General features: G+C 40.1%; 2 protein-coding genes across 4 annotated transcripts in view; one reads left to right on the top strand and one right to left on the bottom strand.

Moving 5' to 3' along the window:
* cog5 (component of oligomeric golgi complex 5) overlaps positions 1–20074 on the bottom strand; it is a 41816-nt gene that overhangs the window by 8887 nt on the left and 12855 nt on the right. For both annotated transcript variants that reach the window (XM_024285740.2, XM_024285748.2), the window contains exons 8-13: positions 7724–7854; positions 6268–6427; positions 5059–5171; positions 4901–4978; positions 2276–2357; positions 2000–2201 (exon numbers count right to left, since the gene is read on the bottom strand). In XM_024285740.2, coding sequence (XP_024141508.1) covers positions 2000–2201; positions 2276–2357; positions 4901–4978; positions 5059–5171; positions 6268–6427; positions 7724–7854 — 766 coding nt within the window. The remainder of the gene's footprint in view (positions 1–1999; positions 2202–2275; positions 2358–4900; positions 4979–5058; positions 5172–6267; positions 6428–7723; positions 7855–20074) is intronic.
* On the top strand, positions 8882–18948 carry LOC112154660 (G-protein coupled receptor 22). Of its 2 annotated transcripts, XM_024285779.2 has the most exons (5): positions 8882–9008; positions 11488–12021; positions 15183–15301; positions 15392–15538; positions 17578–18948. In XM_024285779.2, the coding sequence occupies exons 3-5, from the start codon at positions 15215–15217 to the stop codon at positions 18586–18588; spliced, it is 1245 nt and encodes a 414-aa protein (XP_024141547.1). In that variant the 5' UTR covers positions 8882–9008; positions 11488–12021; positions 15183–15214; the 3' UTR covers positions 18589–18948. The 2 variants fall into 2 exon arrangements, with proteins under 2 accessions (XP_024141547.1, XP_036066219.1); XM_036210326.1 differs by lacking the exon at positions 8882–9008 and having other exon boundaries at positions 11382–12021.

Below are 20074 nucleotides of genomic sequence, written 5' to 3'. Positions count from 1 at the left end.
GATGATGCAGTTTTAGCTAAAATCAAACAAACTAATTTGCCTCTGGATTGAGGGTTGGAGCAAGTAACCCTGCATTGATATCCCAGCATTCCTTTGTTTCTCTATGCTGCTGTACAGATATGAGTCAGATGTCAACTCAGACCAGGAAAATAAAGACGTTACTGGAGCAGAGCAGGAAGACTTTGGTTGATGCGATATAAACCAGAGCTTTCTCAAAGCGTGGGTTTGCTCCTGAGCCATCATGATTTAAATAAAATTCTTTTATAAATATGTCCTCCATCATGAGAAAAATGCTGCTCGAACATGTTGAAGAAAAACTAAATTTTCATTGGACTGGGTCTTTAAAGTGTGAGGTACAAGTTACAATGGCAGAACACAAGCTCACTGCTCAGTTCTAAATGTGTTAAACTTCCAACATAATCCCCGTGTTACAAATGACTCGTTCATTTTTCTTGGAAAAAATTGGGAGTTGCTTGAGATAAGCTTGTCTAGTAGTACAGAGGTCTCCAAACCCCAGAGTGAGATATAAAACAAAATGCAGGAAATAGAACGTTAGGCTACTTGCATAACCCCGCTTCTCTGAGTAGCATGAGTGATCTCACTTATGCTAATGAATTTCCAGAAAACATAACACACATAACTAAATATTAATAACCCTCAGGGCTCTAGAGTAACTTTTTGTACTGTTTCTCCAACTTTTTTTCTTAGGTGCACCAGGACAAAAGTTCAGTGCACTGACCTTCTCGACTACATTACATTTAACTCAGCTCTTTTATACGGTCACTTTTCTTTGTATTTGCTGTCAGTATCTGCATTAAGACTTGAAAATGATTAACTTACAAACTGGTAAACATAAACCCTAAATTTATAACAGAGTTCCACAATAATAATAAACTAAGAAATTTATATAGTAGATAAAAATGAATAAAAATGCACAGTTTGAAAAAAGCTTAAATTTGTGACAGCAAGTGAAATGGGTGGAGCCTAAGTCTCTCTGCTCTGCCACATTCTGAAGCATCTAGAGTAGACAAATAGATTCATGAACGTCTTTGTGTTCCTGTTCTGAGCTGGAATCTGGATCAGAACTCTACATCTGGATAGAAACGATGTTGATCACTGTCTTTGTTTCACTGTAATGTTAGTTTGGGGGAGTGAGGAGCTGTAAGCTAGTGAGAGAGAGTAAATAAAGATTTAATGAGACATAAGGTTTACTTCACACCAACAGCCCTGCCCTCAACTGCCGCTCTGCAGAAACTATGTGCTAGAAAACAGCACGTTTTCAGATTTTGGCTTAAAACAACAGAATCATGATGAAAAGAGCACTTAAAATGTTTTAAAAACAGATCAAATATAGTTGGAGTAGGAATTCTAAATGCTTCACAGAGCAAAAACTTCAAGTTCAAAAGAGAAAAGCTTTTAAACGTTTTGTTTGGTGTGGAAGCTCCTTTCATTACACTCTAATAAAATAAAAACAATTCTTATTCGAGTTTGTTACAGCTGCACACACGTACAGGAAGGAGACTCTTGGAGTCGGGGAGATTTATGTGTTTGTTTTTGTCTCATTGCAGAATGACTGGGCGCTCTGGTACCATCAAGAGTTTTTTTAGGCGCACCAATGAAAGATCTAGTCGCAAATGCGACCAAACTGGTTGCACTCTAGAGTCCTGACTCTTTCTGGGATCTTCAAAGAAAAAGTCAGGAAATAAATCCTTCACTGGCTCCTTGTTCATTTCGTTTAAGATAGGGACAGACTGCAGGAGAGAGGGATAAAACGTCACGTTTTTATTTTTGGATCTCAATCTCAAACCCAGATTGGGGAGGAAATAAAAAAGTCATACATATCTGATATTGTTCAGGGGTAAATGTGGAGGCGGGCCGGATCCAGCCGAGGACCCCTGATGTACAGAGGCTCGTTATATTTGGGGCATATACTATCTCACTCATGCTACACAGAGAACCATGGTAATGCAGGCTGCATACATCTGGACAGAAAACTCACTTGTAGTCCTGTTTGATATTCATGAAAAGCTCTGACGTGTCCGTTTCTGTAGTGCCGATGTCCAGAGACGCGTCCATCCCTGCACTCGTCGCTGCCCCCTGCAGGCCGACGCTGTTCTGCTGCAGGCGGCGCCACAGCTCATTGTAGAGTCGCAGCAGTTTGGGATACTCCCCCTCAAGAGCTTGTTTCAGGAAGGAGGAAGCTGACGGTGGGGGAGAGGGTTAATGTCAGTGATTCTTCTTTGTCCAGATGACCTCGTGCAGACTGGAGCCTTACCTTCAGCCGCTCGGTGAAACTCCTCATTCAGGGTGCTGGTGACGTCCGTCCAGAAGGTGTAGAGAATGTCCGGCCGACCGTCCTTCATGAGAACAGAAACACACAGATTGCTTGAAGAAAACCTCACAAAGCTGCTTTGCTGTGAAGAATCAAACGGTTTTGGGTCAGACTATACTGTAAAAACAAATACTGGAGCACATAAATTACTGTTTCATCCAGGTATTTGTCAGTTTGTTATCAGTGTAAAAAATGATTCCAAATCAAGAAGAGCAGCTCTGATGGAAGCCAACATCTCAAAATATAAACTATTAGAAAGAAAGTAAGACTTTCTCAGACCGACTGTTTCTGACAGTTACATTCAGCTCTTTGTTTGACTCTAAAGGCTTTAAATTACATTTCTGAGTAAAGCTGTCACGACTAGTCGACTAATCAACTATTAAAATAGTCGACGACTAATTTAGTTTAAAGAGGATTTTTAGGCTATTTTGGAGTTCTGCTAGTATTTATACAGTGAGCTAGCTTTTTGGCTAATTTGTCATCTACTGAGATTTTTTATACTAATTTTGAGTTTAGCTCATATTTTAGCAAAATGCTAACGGTTTGGGCTAATTTGTTGTCTACTAAGATTTTTATAGGCTAATTTAGTGTTTAGCTAATATTTTAGCAACATGCTAACACTTTTGGCTCATTTTGTTTACTGAGGGATTTTAAGCTATTTTGGAGTTAGCTAGTACTTAACCAACAAGCTAGCTTTTTGGCTAATTTGGAGTTTTAATTCATATTTAACCTAAACCTAAATATTCTTACAAAATTGGTATTTTGCAAATAGCTTTTGCATTTTCAGCAAATCCCTTCAGCAATTAAAGTAAATTGTGCTGCCATTTTCAACAAAAAAACTGCAGTGACAGCAAAAATCATTCACACCAACATTATCACAGGTAATGCAACTTTTCTAGTTTATTCTTGTTTTAATACCAGAATCTAATGAAGGACAGAGGCTGCACGATTCATCAAAGGTTTAATAAACTATCATCTTCATTGTCTTTATTTTCAGCTAGTTTAAAGCTAGTTATAGTTAAGATGTGTGCGTTACATCCACTTAGCACATGATTAGTCAACTAATTGGAAAAACTAATCGCTGATTAGTCGACTATTAAAATCGTTTGCACTATTTCTGAGTATTTTTTTATTTACATGTTTGGAATTCAGAAGCAGATAAAAAAATGTTTTAAAAAGTGACAAAGAAAATACGCTGTGCTCCCTGATCTGCTCCACTTTGATCAGACGACTTGTAGACGACTAGATCCAAGTACATCTTTGTTTTCATCGTCTGAGCTGGAATTTGACTGGAAACAGTATTGATCTTTTTAGTTATGATCATGCAGTTTTAAGCCAAGATTTAAAAAAAAAAAAAAAAAAGCTTTTTTTTTTTTTTTACATACTCTCTGTAGTGGCAGTAAGTAGTTCATTGGAATTTTGCGGGTAAAGGAAATACTCAGACGTATAATTGTAATCTTAATTTTCTTTATATATATATCCTCCATGATCAGAAAAAGGCTTAAGGAGCATGTTAAAAAGGATTTTCATTGGAGTTGGTCTAAAAAAGTTCCGTCTACTTAATGTCTCAACTTTGTACAAGTGTTTTTATAGCAGAACTTCCTCTTGCCACAATCATTTCAAAATAAAAGCTGGTAGCTCTATAATAAGTTTAGCTTCGCTGATCACATTAAGTATCTGTGATTCAGCTCAACTTTTATTACTCTTTTGGTGACATTTACAAACTGAAGAAATTTAAAGAAATCCACACAAAAATAAATTAATTTATGGTGATTTTAGTGCAGAGGTCACAGAGGTCTTTCATTTCTACTGGCCGTGCTCTCCTCCAGCGTGAGATGAACAGCAGAGAATATACAGCAGCTCTGATGTAAGCGGCCGCCGCTGATGAGCTCGTTTCTATGAAAACACTTTGCTCTGTCTAAGACAGCTCATGTAAAAGTGCAGCTGTGCTACCGAGGAGCTCTGCATTTACTCATGTCATTAGGCCTCCGGTCACACCTCCAGCTCCCAGTAATCGCTGGGAGCTTTGTTTCCACGGTAACAGACTGCTCTGATTTCTACTGCTATTCTCTTTGTGTTGGGGTGAGGTCGCAGAGGCCCAAACTGAGGTCACCACCATCATCATCATCATCATGGACCGTCTCTAATGGTGTGTAGATAAAGGTATCTGTGGATTTTTGTGCACCTCAAACCTGTAAAGCAGTGAACGTGCACACCTCCATGCAAACGCTTACAATTTCAACCCATACAGAGCTGTATTCTTCTGGAAAAACAACATTTGTTTAAAAGTATTTGCACATCTTGTTTTAGGAAGTAGGAGGCGGGGTCATGCTGTGCCTGCAGGACCAATTCCTACACCGTTTTCTTTCCACAACACTAAAGGCTGAGGGATAAAACCACAACAAGCTGGAGCGTTGCCATGAAAACACCATTTTCAGTGGAGACGTAACTGACCACATAGCTGCGTCACAGGACTCTCATGAATCGGGTGGAGACACGTCCCACATGAAACTCATGCTAGAGTCGACCTTTGCTTTCAAGCTGGACCTGATCCGATACACAGCTCACCTTGACAATCTCATCGATGAAGCACACGTGACTGACTGGGTCCCTCTTCTTCATCAGGACCTTCTGCAGGTGCTGCACCTGGACAGTGATTCAGCAGAAACAGGTTCAGCCGGAGATCACAGGCAGTTCTGAAGCTTGTGGAAGCTTTCCCGTCACACCTGTGTCCATGCAGCACAGATGTGGTCCATCAGTTTCTCCAGGTTGGTCCACAGAGCTGCACGGCAGGCGGCGGTGTTCCCCGGAGCGGGCAGGACTGCTCTACCAGGAGCACCTGCAGAAAGGAGCAGCAGGGGCAAAAAATGTTACTAAAGAACATAAAAAATCCTCTTTTTTCTACTATGGTCCACAGAACTCTATAGACTAGGATTGGGTATCGATTATAATTTCCAGAATCGACTTGATTCAGATTTTTTTCGATTCTTCAATTCAATCCAATTTTAAGTTTACACATTTATACTCATTTGCTTAGACATACATTATTAATCTACTATATTTTTGAGCCCCTCCTTGAACCGCCACCTTAACGTGGTGGAGGGGTTTGAGAGCTCGAGTGATCTCAGGAGCTATGCTGTCGGGGGCTTCTGCCCCTGGTAGGGTCTCCCATGGCAGACAGGTCCTGAGTGACGAGCCTGACAAAGTGCGGTTCAGAACCCCTTCATGAGACACAAAAACAGAGATCCCGTTACGTCGCCCGGATTGGCGTCACCGGGGCCCCACCCTGGAGGGGAAGATGGAAGATGTCCATTTAGTCAGTAATGAATGTTTAGGTCAACCGAACGTCAGCATTAGCCGTCCGATGGGAAATTCCGTTAAACGTTAGCATCAAGCTAGCAGACTTTAGCTTAATGTGCTAAATCGATTTTTTATTAATCAATTATTGATCTATTAAGCTTAAATCAATTCTATTAACCCAGCCCTCCTGTCTCCACCTCATGACATTTTTAGTCTGCACTTGTGCTTACACTTCAATCAGAAAGGTAGAACTCAGAAGATCAGAACTGCTCATCAGTTCTTGATAAAATCCACTTTTTTGACAATTTTTTCACATTCATCAATTAAAAGTAGGTGGAGCCTGCTGGCCGCCACATCAAATGTTCAGAACATTTGACAGATTTCGTGAGACCTGCTTTCAGTAATAGGGGTGTGGCCTTCCAACAAGCTCCCTCCTGATTGGTGAGAGTGGCTGTCATAGAAACCAGTCACTGCTTACTGACAACGTCTGGTTCTTACTGCAAAAAAAAAAAAAGGCGACCGAATTGACTGCATTTGGTTAGAGCTGGAAGTAAAACTATTTTCCTTGGGGGACAACACTCTCATAGAGTGATGGTTCTGATGGTGACATGAGTGGGTGTACAACGGGCCGGTACCTCTGGGGTTTGCTGGGACAGTCAGACCCTTGATGTCAAGTGCGCTGCAGATGTGATCCTTTATGGCAGTTTGGTAGCCCCCCACTACAGAGCTAATGGTCTCTCCAAGACTGCCCAGGTTGTAGAAGACCTGCAGGGCTGTGCCGACCTGGCTCGGGTTCTGAACCAGAGGCAAAGTGGAAACATAAGAAGAGGAGACAGTTTAAAAACGAACAGCTGGAACAGAAATTCCTCATCTTTACAAACAGACGTTAGATGACATCAGACTAAATCAGACTTTCAGCACTTCAGCTAACAGCCCAGCTCATTCAGGAAAAGCCTGACCATGGAGATATGACTGGCTTCATCCACTTCAGTCATGGCCACCAGGTTGCTAGGCAACAGCAAGAGGTGCTACACATTGCTGGTGTTAACATGTGCTGTGATCTGTATGCTTATTTCAAACGCAGAGGAATGACAACCAATGGAAACACAAAAACTATGGAGAGAAAATAATATTGTCTGATTAGTGTGTGTGTGTGTGTGTGTAAGTCTTGATTTGTAACTTGTGTTTGCATATATTTGTGTGTAACTTTGTATTAGCGTGTGTGTAATTCTTGATTTGTAACTTATGTTTGTATTTTTGTCTGTAACTTTGGTTTTGTGTGTGTAATTCTTCATTTGTAACTCATACGATAAATTTCGTGCGTAATTAAGTGCACTTAAAATTGTGTTTTCACATGTACAAAAATGAGAAAATAAAAGCTACACTTCACAGACGCACAACTTTAAATTAAAACAGCTTAAAACCATCTACACACACACACACCTTTAAAAAGTACGCACCAATCGCCTGATACACACACACAGAAAACCACATTTACACATGATGTGAGACTCTTTTCCCGTCTTCAGATTTGTCTGTGTTTAAATGCTGCTAGAATGCTGGGTCATCAGAGTTTTGATCTTTCTCCGTAGCTCATGCTTCTGCTGTATAAAGAGATAGGGGTGCTGCCATCTTTAAAATACTCCACAGTTCTTTAAAGTCTTCAGAACTCATCGCTCCCTCGCAGCAGTAGCACCCCTCATCGTATGAGTTACAAATCAAGAATTGCACACACTAATCGGACGAGTCTATTGTCTCTCCACTCAAGAACAACTAAAGGAACAGTCTCAGACATAAACAATAAAATTAATTTACAGCAAAGAGGGGTAAAGGAAGCAGAAATATTTGACCGATTTCAAAAGAAAATCTGCTTTTACTTTCACTTAATACTGTAATCGCTGCTCTACTAAAACCATTTCAAGTTTATTGTTTTCAGGAATGTGTGATAACAAGTCAGAAAAGTACACAGTCGCAGTCCTAACTGCGTATCAGGTAACAGAATTCAAGTGTCGGTCTGACCCAGACATCCAACTTCTTTCCAAACACAGCTCAGGTGAGTGGAAGCAGCAGGTAAGACTTGAACACCTGTACCTGGATCTCCATGCCCTGCTCCAGCAGCCTCTTGGCCTGGTTCTCCACTTCCAGCCTGGCTCTGCTGATCAGCAGCAGGTCGTTCTCGATCACCTCGATGCCGCTCAGATCCACGCCCTGAGACAGGTAGTCTGCAAATGGAAGAACAGACGTTAAACTGGGACTGAACGACTGTTGAATCCTCATATTCATAAAACTAACTAACAAGTTCAAGATGATCACTACTTTCACCCTCAAGCTGTATTTTAATTGGTGGATCAAGATCAGAAACTTTCTGGTCTGTTATAAAGAATTTGGTGAATTTAAACTATTCATCTAATTTATTTAGACAGAAACTGATGAATTATTAAACAGATAAACCAGAATCAGTGGCTGTGAAGAAGAAAGATGTGTAGAATGTGACAGGTCTCACTAGGATGTTATGGAGCCGGGCTAAAGACTTTTACTTGTTTGTTGATCGATTGTTTTAGTTGTTTGATTTATTGTTGGAATTGTTTATTGTCGATTGTTTAGTTGACTGATTGGTTAATTGTTTGGTTGATTATTAGATAAAATGTGATTTATTACTAAAAATGATATAATCTCACCACTACAGATTCATTTCATTGTATATTTTTGCATAGTTTTCATAATTCGGTTCTGATCAAATCGATCAAAGTGCTGATTTTTTTTGTTAGGTAACTAAACAGAGTGCTTATTGATTATCATCAGAAACTTGAGGATTCATACCAGATGAGATTTTCAGCCTACCTTTTCTGTTTAAAATAGACATCTGTATTGCATAAAAAGTCTGCTAGTTATTGAAACACACCCACTGAGGGTGGAGGAGCAGCGTTTCAGGAATGAATACTTTGATCTCTGATTCCGTCGCCTTCATTTGTAACCAAGTGGGACTAATTAGCTTCAGCGCATCCTGGCTGAAGGGGAGAGTTCCCGTAAAGCAGCTGCTGTGCAAACACAAACAGCAGAGGAGTGGTCAAAGTCCCGACTGGAGATGGTTTTCAGGGTTGTCGAGGAAACCGTTTTATAAGTTCGTCCCTTTAATCGAGCCGAATGAACTCGTGGAAAAAAAGGTTTGCCAAAGTTTTATTCATCTGCTGAGCCGGGGCAGTGAGAGGGGGAGGAGGGGGTGATGAAGGCAGATGGTGGTCAGGTGATGAAGTCCAGCCCATCATAGAGGAAGCAGAGGCTGAGCAGCAACATGAGGTCCTGCAGAGACGACTGACTGAGCTGCAGCAGCATCACGACCGCGAAGCTGGAGGAGCAGATCCACCACCCCACACAGGTAAACTCACAACACACCCAAACCTTCATGAAGACGTCCTCGCCGAACATTCAGAGAGACCGCAGCAGAACCGCTCAGACTTATCCAACCAAACTCATCCAGGCTTGTGAATGTGAACTGCTGGAACTGATGCTTCAGCTGTTTTAAGTACATTCCCTTTAGTTAGAGACTCGACAGTAATAACAGTCGTAATGAAAGATTTGTGGAGATAAAGTTCTGGCTGACACAACATCTGGTGTTTGGAGCAGAGGCTCCAGTAATGGGGGGACATTAACTCTTAAAGAGATAGACTTTGTGTTATTTAGTTAAAAAAAAAGATGTAAACATTCTGTATCAGCCAGTGTGTGTTAGAAAATATCTGGTATTTTAAATAAAACTCTAAAATACTTTGTGTTATGCCTGTTAACTGACAGTTCTAACATTTTACGTGATGCTGGTTTACTCGTCTATCGGCCCATAGAGGACATTTTGCTAAAATAGGTCAAATTGCCAATAAAATGGACCGATAATTAAAAGCTTAAACCTCCTCACTCTGTATTTAGTTGTCAAAACTTTGTCCTCCAAGCTTTAGTTGCATGTGATGTCACGCCTCAACGCCTGCGCAGTGCGCCAGAGATCTGTATAGCGCAGCTAGCACTCGCCCGTGTGGGCTAACTTTAACAACTTGCTCGCAAAATTAGTTCGACCGAAGTGTCACGGGGATGGAGAAAATGTCAAGCTGGAACAAAACAAACCTCACAAGCCGTTTAAAATTTCACCATCGCGATGTGAGGAAAGAATAAGATGGAGCTAGCGACAGGTAGCATTAGCCTGAAGCTATTAAATGTAATCATGGTTTATTTCTTTTTGTCATTCTGGTTTGTAAAAGGATTGAATGGCTGTTTTTGTAAAGTTCATTTCTACAAACAATCATTTATTTTGCACATCAGTAAAAACTTTTTAGTTATTATTTTTTGCATTTAAGTTAAAACATTTTAACATTTTAGTTTTTTCACTTTAACCCTTTAACTACCTGTCAACCAAACGGTGGGAAACATTTAGAAAACATGTTTTTAAAAATATTGATTGTGTTATATTCCCCAAAGGTATGAAACCCCGAAAGGGAAAAAAAAGGAAAAAGGACACTTTTTTTTCTTCAAAAAATTTAATGAAAAAAAAATAAAGGAATTTTGGTTGATAATGGATGCGCACCAGATAGTAAGTGGTAACAATTAGTAACCAGAACATTTTTTAATTTTACATTTCTATTTGGTGTGCACCAGTTACTAACCAGAACTTTTTTTAATTTTAATAAAAATAAAAAAAAATTTATGGAGCATTATTTATTTTATAATACAAAGTATTTTCAGAAAAAAAAAAGTTTTTACTTCAATTTTTTTTTTAATTTGATGTCCCTTTAGGGGCTCCGTACCAAGGCAATAAGCAGCAGAAAAAAATTTTTTTTTTTCTTTTTTTGGTAGTTAAAGGGTTAAGACTGAACTATTTCCTTTACATGTTATTATATTATAAAGTCTTAACATCTGTTCAGACCATTGAAATGAACTTCCTGTATTTACAGATGTATGGCAGACAGAAAAAGCTATTAAACCTGTTGAATTTATTTGCAGGTAAAACTAGTTCTGCTAATTTGTTAGAATGCTTAAGAGTCAAACACTCTTACTTTGTACTTGCAAATATTTTTTTCTCAAATATTTTAAAAAAATAATAGTATCAAAATCAGCTATAAGAGGCTGAAAAATATTGGTTATCGTATCAGTTGTAAAAAGTTATCGAGCATCACTAGATTTTTGTGTAGTTTGGCCAGAGGTGCAACTGATACTGTATGTGATTTTTTAAAGAAATAAAAAGCAACAACTGCTATATGTACATGTATGTATTAGTATTTGCTACTGACAGGAGTACAGAAGAAGCCCCGCTCCTTCTAGTCTCTGGCCGGACACTCTTCCAACAAGGCCACAGAGATGGTGTCGTCTACAGCAGGGGTCCCCATACTACGGCCCGCGGGCCGGATCCGGCCCTCCTCCGTATTTGGCCCAGCCTCCCAAACACTACCAGAGACGTGTAATTGTGCTTTTCTTCTTAATCTGCCCGATCTAGACCCACATAGAACATGAGTCTGAACTATGACAGGAGAGGATAGAGTATTTATTGGTTTCATTTTTCAAAGAAGTATTTTTTTTCTGTGAAGATTATAGAAATTAGTTATTAAAATTTGGCAATGTGTGTTATTCTGGAAAGATATAAACATTTACGTTTAGGACACTTTCTCTGTTAGCCTACAAACCGACTGAGAAGAAAACAGTCATGTGGACCTCATAAGAAAAAGTTTGGGGATCCATGTTCTACAGAGAAGGCAGAGAGATAAAGCAACACTCTCTCACATGATGCCAAACACCACATGAACCATCACAGAGGGACAAAAACACGCACATACAAGCATGCACGTATAAATGGAATTTTGTCTTTGATATTATTTCAGCTTCCATCAAACATCTTAAGGCCGAGGAGTTCAGCGGGCTCTTCAGGGATACTGAAGAAGATGTGAATGAAGCATCTTTGAGGAGGAATCCTCTGACTGTAGCATCCGTACAGATGAATCAGCGTTCCCAGGACCCTAATGCTACATCAAAGCTTTGCTCCTAACTGACTTCCTGCCATCTGCATCATCTACGGAGTGAATTTCCAGCTGCTGAAGTGACTTCAGCACCGCAGCAGCTGGAGGAGGGAGGATCTCTGGACAGCTTCAACACAACAATGACGAGCAAAAGCAGCACATGAAAGAAAGCATTCATCTTTGTTCAGGGTACGAATCTCGCTCTCCAGCATGAATGGGTGGGCGTGGCCTCCTTAGCAGAGCCGGCGTCCAGAAAACTGAGCTCAAACCTTTAGAGGAGTCGGCTCCAAAGACCAAATCCAGACCGCCGAAGGCAAAGCTAAGGAGGGACCATCTCCTCCGTCGAGGACCTGATGGCTACGCCCATCCTCCACAGATGGGTGGGGGCATCGGCAGGAGGTAAGTCAAGCTGTCAAAGACTCGCATTACACTATGGCAGGTTATACTCCATATCAGAGGTAATCGAGACCATCCTTAAGAAAATATATCAGTACTTCTGCTTAGTTTTGAAAAGTTGTGAATATTAATGGAACACACCATTCTTGAAGGTCATGGATGACATATTTATTTAAATTAAGACAGTGACATTCACACAGTAAGCTCTTATTCACAGGGTTAACTCATTTAGGTGCTGTGAGTCTTCAGGTTGTCTGGGCCGTGGAGGGTCAGAGAAAGGAGCAACTGCATCTTAAAGGGAGCACAGGCGTAACTTGAAATTTACTTGAGGCCCATAAGGCCGCCTTAAGGGACATTATTGGAACATACGATCTTTACGTGGTAGGGGAGTGTATCGTGAAGTATTTGTAAGAATAGTGATGTGCCCGTGATGTTGTCGTGCACTCCGATTGTTAGTAAACTGGCTTCTTACTGACCATGCACAAATGCTGTACGCTTAAGCTGTACACGTGAGAAGCAAGTGCCCATAGGACGCCACAGAACCTATACTCTAACGCAGGCCTGTCCAAAGTGTGGCGTTTGGGCCAAATGCGGCCCCCGTTCAAACATCCAACAGCCCTCAGGCTCCTTGCAGAAAACCAATAAAATTTTAGCATTTTCTAAAAACTGTGTGTATATGTTGTGATTGTAGTTGTCTAAATTACGTTTTCATATTAACCATGAAGAGGCACCAATAGACGAGACGTAACATCTGTGAGTTGCTAGCTGATGTGTGAAAAATTGCAAATTGATAGGGATTTTGTTAAAAAAGAAGATATTAAAATGTATTTGTTCTATCATATTAAATTAAAAGTATACCACTGCAGTAAAATGATCATTAAATATTTAATTTAAATGTAGTGTTACTAAAATAGCTAAAACAATGTCAGATAAATGGGTTGGTCCTCACACATTTCCATCTCACCAAATCTGGCCCTCTTTGGGAAAAGTTTGGACACCCCTGCTCTAAAGCCTGATTCCCACCGAGTGGTACGGTCCGGTCCGGTCCAGTTCATTTTGGCGAGCGTTTCCACTCAGTTAAGCCTCGCTTCCTCTGAGTAGTTTGTTTTCACGGCGCATGCGTGGTGTAGACCGCTAGCGTGTCATTACGTCATTGTAGTGCAACAACTAGAAAAACAACAATGGAGGTCATCAGCAGCTCGTCTTTTTCTTGCTTTACTTTTTGTACATTGTGTAGAACAGGAATTTAATCTTGTGGGAGAGAAGATCGCTGGAAGCTGAGGAGAATACCGCCATAAAGAGGAAAACGGAAACACTAGCTTATTGCTATATTGGTGCTATCTTATGTTGTCATCACTTTCTGCCAATAAACGGGTGACTCCGCCCCAACCGTCCGTTCCATTTTTCTATGGACCTACAGCCAATCGGGGGCCACAAGAGGTACGGGTCAGAACTGTTTAATGGGTCCATTTTACAATGGAAACGCTAAAAATACTGGACCGTATCGCACCACTCAGTCAAAACGAGGCTTACATAAATTCCTCATTTCTAACACTCAAGCTGGGTGCAAGGGATGCACAAAAATCTGTACGTGTCTGCGGGGCATTGGTGTGACCCGTACAGGTTTTCCAGTTTTTCATCCACACTTTCCACCATTACGGGCAGTTTTGACTACAGTATTACACACAGCTAGTGTTAAAACTATCAATAGGAGCAAAAATTCTACATTCATTTACAGAGTTTGTCCCCTTACGGTTAATATTGAGTGTGTAGTGATAAATTAAAGGTGTCTGAAGGGGTCAGTGAATGGTTTATTATTGTCATCCTCATCTATCCTTGTCCAAGTGTTTCTGAGCTTTAATGGTCCATATTTGTTATATTTATCGTGTCAATGCTTACGAAGTATTCACACTATAGTGATTCTCCTGCTCATTTCTGTACGTTTTTCAGCACGAAAAACTCAGTGATTTCAGCAATCTTGGTATCAAAACGTTTAGCTCGTTCACGACATTACTGCTTGTATATTTGGTATTTATAAACTTTATAGTTTTTGAAACATTAAGCAAAATATGTCCAATAGGAAATGAATGAGAAAGTCTTCAGATTTCAAAATTTGAAGTAGATTAGCAACAAATCTTTAATTATATTCATGAGCAATGTTTTCATCTTTTATAGTAATTTTCAAAAATATTGGAGTTCACTTAATATTTTAGCAACATGCTAACGTTTTGGCTAATTTGTTATCTACTGGGATATTTTTTTAGGATAATTTAGAATTTAGCGTATTTTTTAGCAACATAAAAACATTTTTGGCTAATTTGTGACCTTCAGGGATTTTTTTAGGTTAATTTAGAATGTAGCTTCTATTTTAGCAAGATGCTAACGTTTTGGACTAATTTACTTTACTGAGGAATTTTAGGCTATTTTAGAGTTAAGTTCATATTTAAGCAACACACTAAATACGTTTACAAAATTGGCATGTATTAGGGATTTTAAAGCAATTTTACTACAAATTTTTCAGAAATTTAGGTCAACTTCAGCGCTCTTTTATATTTCTTTAACAACATTTCCAGTCTTTTAGCAAATTTAACATTTTGCAAATAGTTTTTGTATTTTCAGCAAATCCCTTTAGCAATTAAAGTAAATTGTGTCACCATCCTCAGCAAAAAGCTACAGAATCTTCAGTGACTACTTTCAGCAAAAAGCATTCACACTAGCATTCACGCATGTAATGAAAATTTTTTAAGTTACATTTATTTTAGTCTTTTTTATCTTTTAAACATAAAGATTCCCATTTTTAGGATAAGATTTGTTCTTGAGATCTAAATCAAACTCAGGAGAGAATATCTGTGCTTTTTGTTGATAAAATCCCATCCATAACTCATTAACAGAGCCTTTCCTCCACAGCTCCATGGAAAATATGCAGAACACTTTGGATTAACACAAAGCATGGTCCGTCCTTTCTGCTGGCACAAAGGCTGCATTCTTATCATTCATTCATTGATACGGTTGAGGTGGCAGCCACATTCTAAACAGACCTTCATAACTAAGTTCTGACCTTGATGTCACTGTCCGTGTACGGCTCTAAAACTACCACCATAGAAAGCAGCTGGACTGAAAAACAGCACTGGCTTCACTCCTCAACATTTTCCTTCACACTGCAGGCCTTCAGTAAAACACACGTCTCCACGACAACATGGACAACATGACCGAGTTTGACACCCTTGACCCCTTCAGCAGTGAGGCGGCGTCCTCCGAGACAGTTAAACCAAACATCTTCCAGGTATTCACCATGGCTTTGTTTCTCTATCGGTACCAATGAGACCTGAAGATAACATGAAAAACCTGACTGATGTGTTGTGTTTCTTGGGAGGTTTCTCTTACAGGATTTCTGATTCTGGAGATGGTGCTGGGCCTAAGTTCTAACCTCACCGTGCTGGTTCTGTACTGTCTCCAGCAGAACCTTATCAGTTCTGTCTCCAACATCATCACCATGAACCTGCATGTACTGGATTTGCTGGTGAGAACTCCTTTAGTTCAGCTTTTTGTTTGTTTGTTTACTGTTTAACACCCAAACAAACTATAAGCAGTATCTACAGTAAAGGAGCCACTGAAGGTCTCAAATCAGACATCACTGGAGAGCAGAGGTTATGAACTGTGCCATAAAAATAGCTGACACCCTTCTCTACCTACATTAAATTGCTGCTAGTTTGATGCAAATTCAAACCACTTTCAAGTTTTTTTTTCCAAGGAAGCTGCCAAAGTCAGTTGAGTTTCACATCATGAGTCAGCTCTGCAATGAGAGGAAGTGCCTAAGCTGAAATTACAAACATTGATGAGCGTTTTGTCTCCTCACAAGTTCTGTTCTTGAGCATCCTCAAGTGGAAAATCATATTTTCATCTCCACATGCATTTTAATCGTAAGATGAGAGCGTAGACGCTCTGTGACAGATCAACGATCTGTCCAGGGTGAACCCAAACTAAGCCCAACAGTAGTTAATTCTATTTCAGATTTACGAGCATTTAAAAAAAAAAAAGAATGAAGTTCAGTTTAAATAAACGAAAAAACAAAATTAAATTAAAAAATTAAGGTTAAGTGGCCAGACACATTTAACCAAAAACTAAATAGGTAAAAAAAATTGGTACAATTTTTTTTTTTTTGATTTTAGACAAAAAAAATAAAATAAAATAAAATAAAAAATAAAAAAATAAAAAAAAACACTTAAAACTATTATTTAAAAAAAGAGCAGGAAAGGTATTTTATTAATACAAACTTCAGAGGGTCTCTGTCATTTTTGGTCGCTGGTGTACCTTGTGATTCTTATCAAGGAAAAAGGGGATGTTGGGTTAAAATGGGTTTAAAAACTGATGTACTTAAGATAAGTTAGTTTTAAATTAAGTTTTAGTATTTTGGCCCACAGAAAGCAGGAATTGGTACACAGCCAGTGGAGAGTCAAACTTAGGTCTGAACCAGAACTGGATTGATCATGGTGGAATAAGGGACTAATACTGTTGTAGTATTACAGGACTGAGACCAACATCTTTAAAGATGTAAATCGATGAAAATCATGTTTCTAACATGTCTGTGTGTCATTTTTCTTATGTAAGAGAACAAATGTAATAAGAAATCCTTTTGTTTTTTCATTTCCGAGTATTTCTCCTTTTAAATCAACCAAACTGTCTTGGACAGACTCTGTTTGAATGAATGATCTTCTTTCCATCAACAGCTCTGCTGCACATGCACTAAACCCTCATCTGTTCCTCTAGTTCAGGTTCTGGAGAAGAGAAGATGGTATCTTCACATTGACTGCAGTCAAATGAGCCGCCGTTCACATTTCTGTGGTCAAATCAGCATCACTGGATTTTTGGTGTGAGTTTCATCCAATACTTACGGTAGCAGGACTGAGAACGCTGGAAAATCTCCACCAGACTCCACGGAGCTTCTTGATGTGACCACGGAAATGTGAACGGCGGCTCATTTGACCGCAGTTGGAAAGGATTGTAAATCAATGAAAGAGCATTTTGATGTTAGCTTTGATTATTTTATCAAGAACTCTGAGAAACCAATGATTGAATGTATTGATCACAGTCAATAAACATTGGAGAATTAGCTAAAAGAGTCTTTGGTGAACTGGAAGGAGAAAGAATCAGGATTTTGGAGGAAGTTCTGTCCATGAAGATCTTCACTTCCTCGTCCAGCTGACATCCGGATCAGAACCATACGGCTGGACATTACCCAGACTGATGGATGTTTTAGTGAAGATTTATGCAAGCAAGACACAGAGCGATCATAATCAGACAGGGAGGAAATCAGGAGTGGAGCTCCAAAAGCCACGCCCCCTCAGAGGAGATTTTGGAAACAGAGGCTTCAGATCAACATGAAAAATGGTTTTGTAAGACATTAAGGTTGTGGGATTTTGGTTAAAAACATAATCATAATTAAAACACTACTGGGAACTTTTTTTTTTTTTTTTTTTATAAAAATAGTCATAGGGAGTGTACTTTGACGGTACATCTCTACAGTTTTGAAATACTGACTGTGCTGGTCTGGGTTTTCAGGTGTGCATCTGCTGCATCCCGCTGACCGTGGTGATGATTCTCCTTCCTATGGGGGCCGGCACAGACACCATCTGCTGCTTCCACGAGGCGTGCGTCTCATTTGCAAGCGTAGCAACGGCTGCCAACGTGCTGGCCATCACCGTGGACCGCTACGACATCTCCGTGCGGCCTGCGAACCGCGTCCTAACGCTAGGCCGCGCTGTGGCTCTGCTGGCGGTCATTTGGGCTCTTTCATGCCTCAGCTTTTTGGTTCCATTCATAGAGGTGGGCTTCTTCGTGGGTTCTGGAGTAAACCAGACTGCGGTGGTGGCTGTGGATCATCCAAACAAATACCATACGGGGCTGTACTATCACCTGCTCGCGCAGATCCCTATTTTTTTCTTCACGGCCATGGCAATGTTAGTGACTTACTACAAGATCCTGGGAGCTTTGAACATTCGCATTGGAACGCACTTCCATCACAACTTAGGGAAAAAGAAGAAAAAGAGTAAAAACACCGTCAGCACTGCCTCCACAGCCGGCAGCAGCTCGGGGGTCCGGGCAGAAGCAAGCGCTCCTTTAGGCATGCAGACATCGGTGTCCGTCATCATTGCACTCAGAAGGGCCATGAGACGGCACCACGAGAGAAGAGAGCGGCAGAGACGAGTCTTCAGGATGTCCCTGTTGATCATCTCCACCTTCCTTCTATGCTGGACTCCCATAACTCTGCTCAACATCTTCATCCTGAGCACCGGACCCAGCGACCTGACCCTTCACCTGCGCCTGGGCTTTCTGGTGATGGCTTACGGGACCACCATCTTTCACCCGCTGCTTTACGCCTTCACCAGGCAGAAGCTCCAGAAGGTTCTGAAGAGCAGAATGAAGAGGGTGGTCTCTGCTGATGGAGACGAGCACGCGGTGGGTAATGTCGTCATGGGCGACGCCAGGACTAAGAACAGAAGAAACATGAAAGGCAACTTCAAAGAGCCAGAGACCAGGCAGACACGTCTGCACAAACAGGACGCAGAGTAACAAGATCCAGGTGGGAGTGGAAACTACAAGGAAAACGAAGCCACCAATCAGGTGGAGAGACAATTAATGGAAGTGTACAGATGTTCTCAGAAGTTTACACACCCGGGAAGAAATTGGGATTTCTTGGTCCTTTTCCATAGAATATGAATGATAACAAAAACTGAAGTTTGGTTGTTTTTCCATTTTCAGTCAGTCAGTCCTTTTCAACACCAGCTTGCCTATTTCGAATTAATCTATCAATGCAATCGGCACTAAAATGGAAACAAAAGTCCCAATTTCAAAAGGAAAAACTCTTAAAATGTTCTGTTTTAATACATATATATATTATTTTTAATCAAAATTAAAGCACGTTTTTCTCCAGATTCCATGTTTTTTCTTTCTCTCATAAGGTGAATTACCATAACGCTCCATGCATCTACACTTGGTTTGACCAGGAACCTTATTTGGCCCACAAGAATAAAAGTTTGCCCACACCTGGTCTAAGTGGTCCCCAACCCCGGGCTGTGGACCGGCACCGGTCTGTGGGTCACGTGGTACCGGGCCCCAGACAGGAATAATAATAATAAATAAATAAATGCACTAACTTTGATTATTTCCGTTTCGTTTATGTTCTGATCATGAAGGAAGTTTTATTTTGAAAGACTCTGTTCACATCTGTCTGGGTCATGTGACTTAAAGCAGCTAACTAGCATGGCTAACAAGATCGCTAAGCTAATATAATGTGTCTTAATGTAATGTGGAATTTTTTTCAAAACAGAAACAATTTAGTTTTATTGAATCTTCATCATTTCCATAAAAAATATTTACTGATGCTTTTTCTCCTCATTGGGATGTACGCTTGGGACCATTCGAGAGGAGCTGCTGACATTTTATCCAACAAACGACACATACACACATGAATCACAGCTTCCTTTTAGCGTCTACCTTTAGGGGCCAAGGCCTGCTCTGTCTGGACTCTTCCTCATCTGTTCCACCAACATCACCTCATCCATCACCTTCCTTACCTGTCTGGAAGCTCCAACTTTAGCCTTTTATTCCCACTGACACTAAACAACAATCTGAGCATCTTAAACTGCCAAGACAAAATGGTAAGAAACTGAGATCTGAAAAACACTAGATCCCAGTTCTGACCTGCTTTAGTTGGCAAAACTGATTATGTGGGTTTGCTTTAGATTAGGAGTGTCAAACTCAATCACACAAGAAGCCAAAATCCAAAACACACCTTAGGTTGTGGGCCGAACAGGATAAACCTTTATTGAACACTCTAAAAATACATTTTTAAAACTGTAACTTTTAAACATAATTATGAACGACAAATATAGAATTATCAGTAATAACGTTAGTGTGAATGCTGTAAGATGAATTTGGTCGCTAAAAATGCTAGTGCTGATAGCTGAAGATGCTGAAATTGATAGCTAAAAATGCTGAGGCTGATAGCTGAAAATGATAAAGTTAATAGCCTGCTAAAATATTAGCTAAATGCCAA

Source organism: Oryzias melastigma, linkage group LG23 (genome assembly GCF_002922805.2).
Source record: "Oryzias melastigma strain HK-1 linkage group LG23, ASM292280v2, whole genome shotgun sequence".
Taxonomy (NCBI): domain Eukaryota; kingdom Metazoa; phylum Chordata; class Actinopteri; order Beloniformes; family Adrianichthyidae; genus Oryzias; species Oryzias melastigma.
Note: the sequence above shows the minus strand (reverse complement) of the source record. Positions and strands in the feature narration are given on the sequence as shown.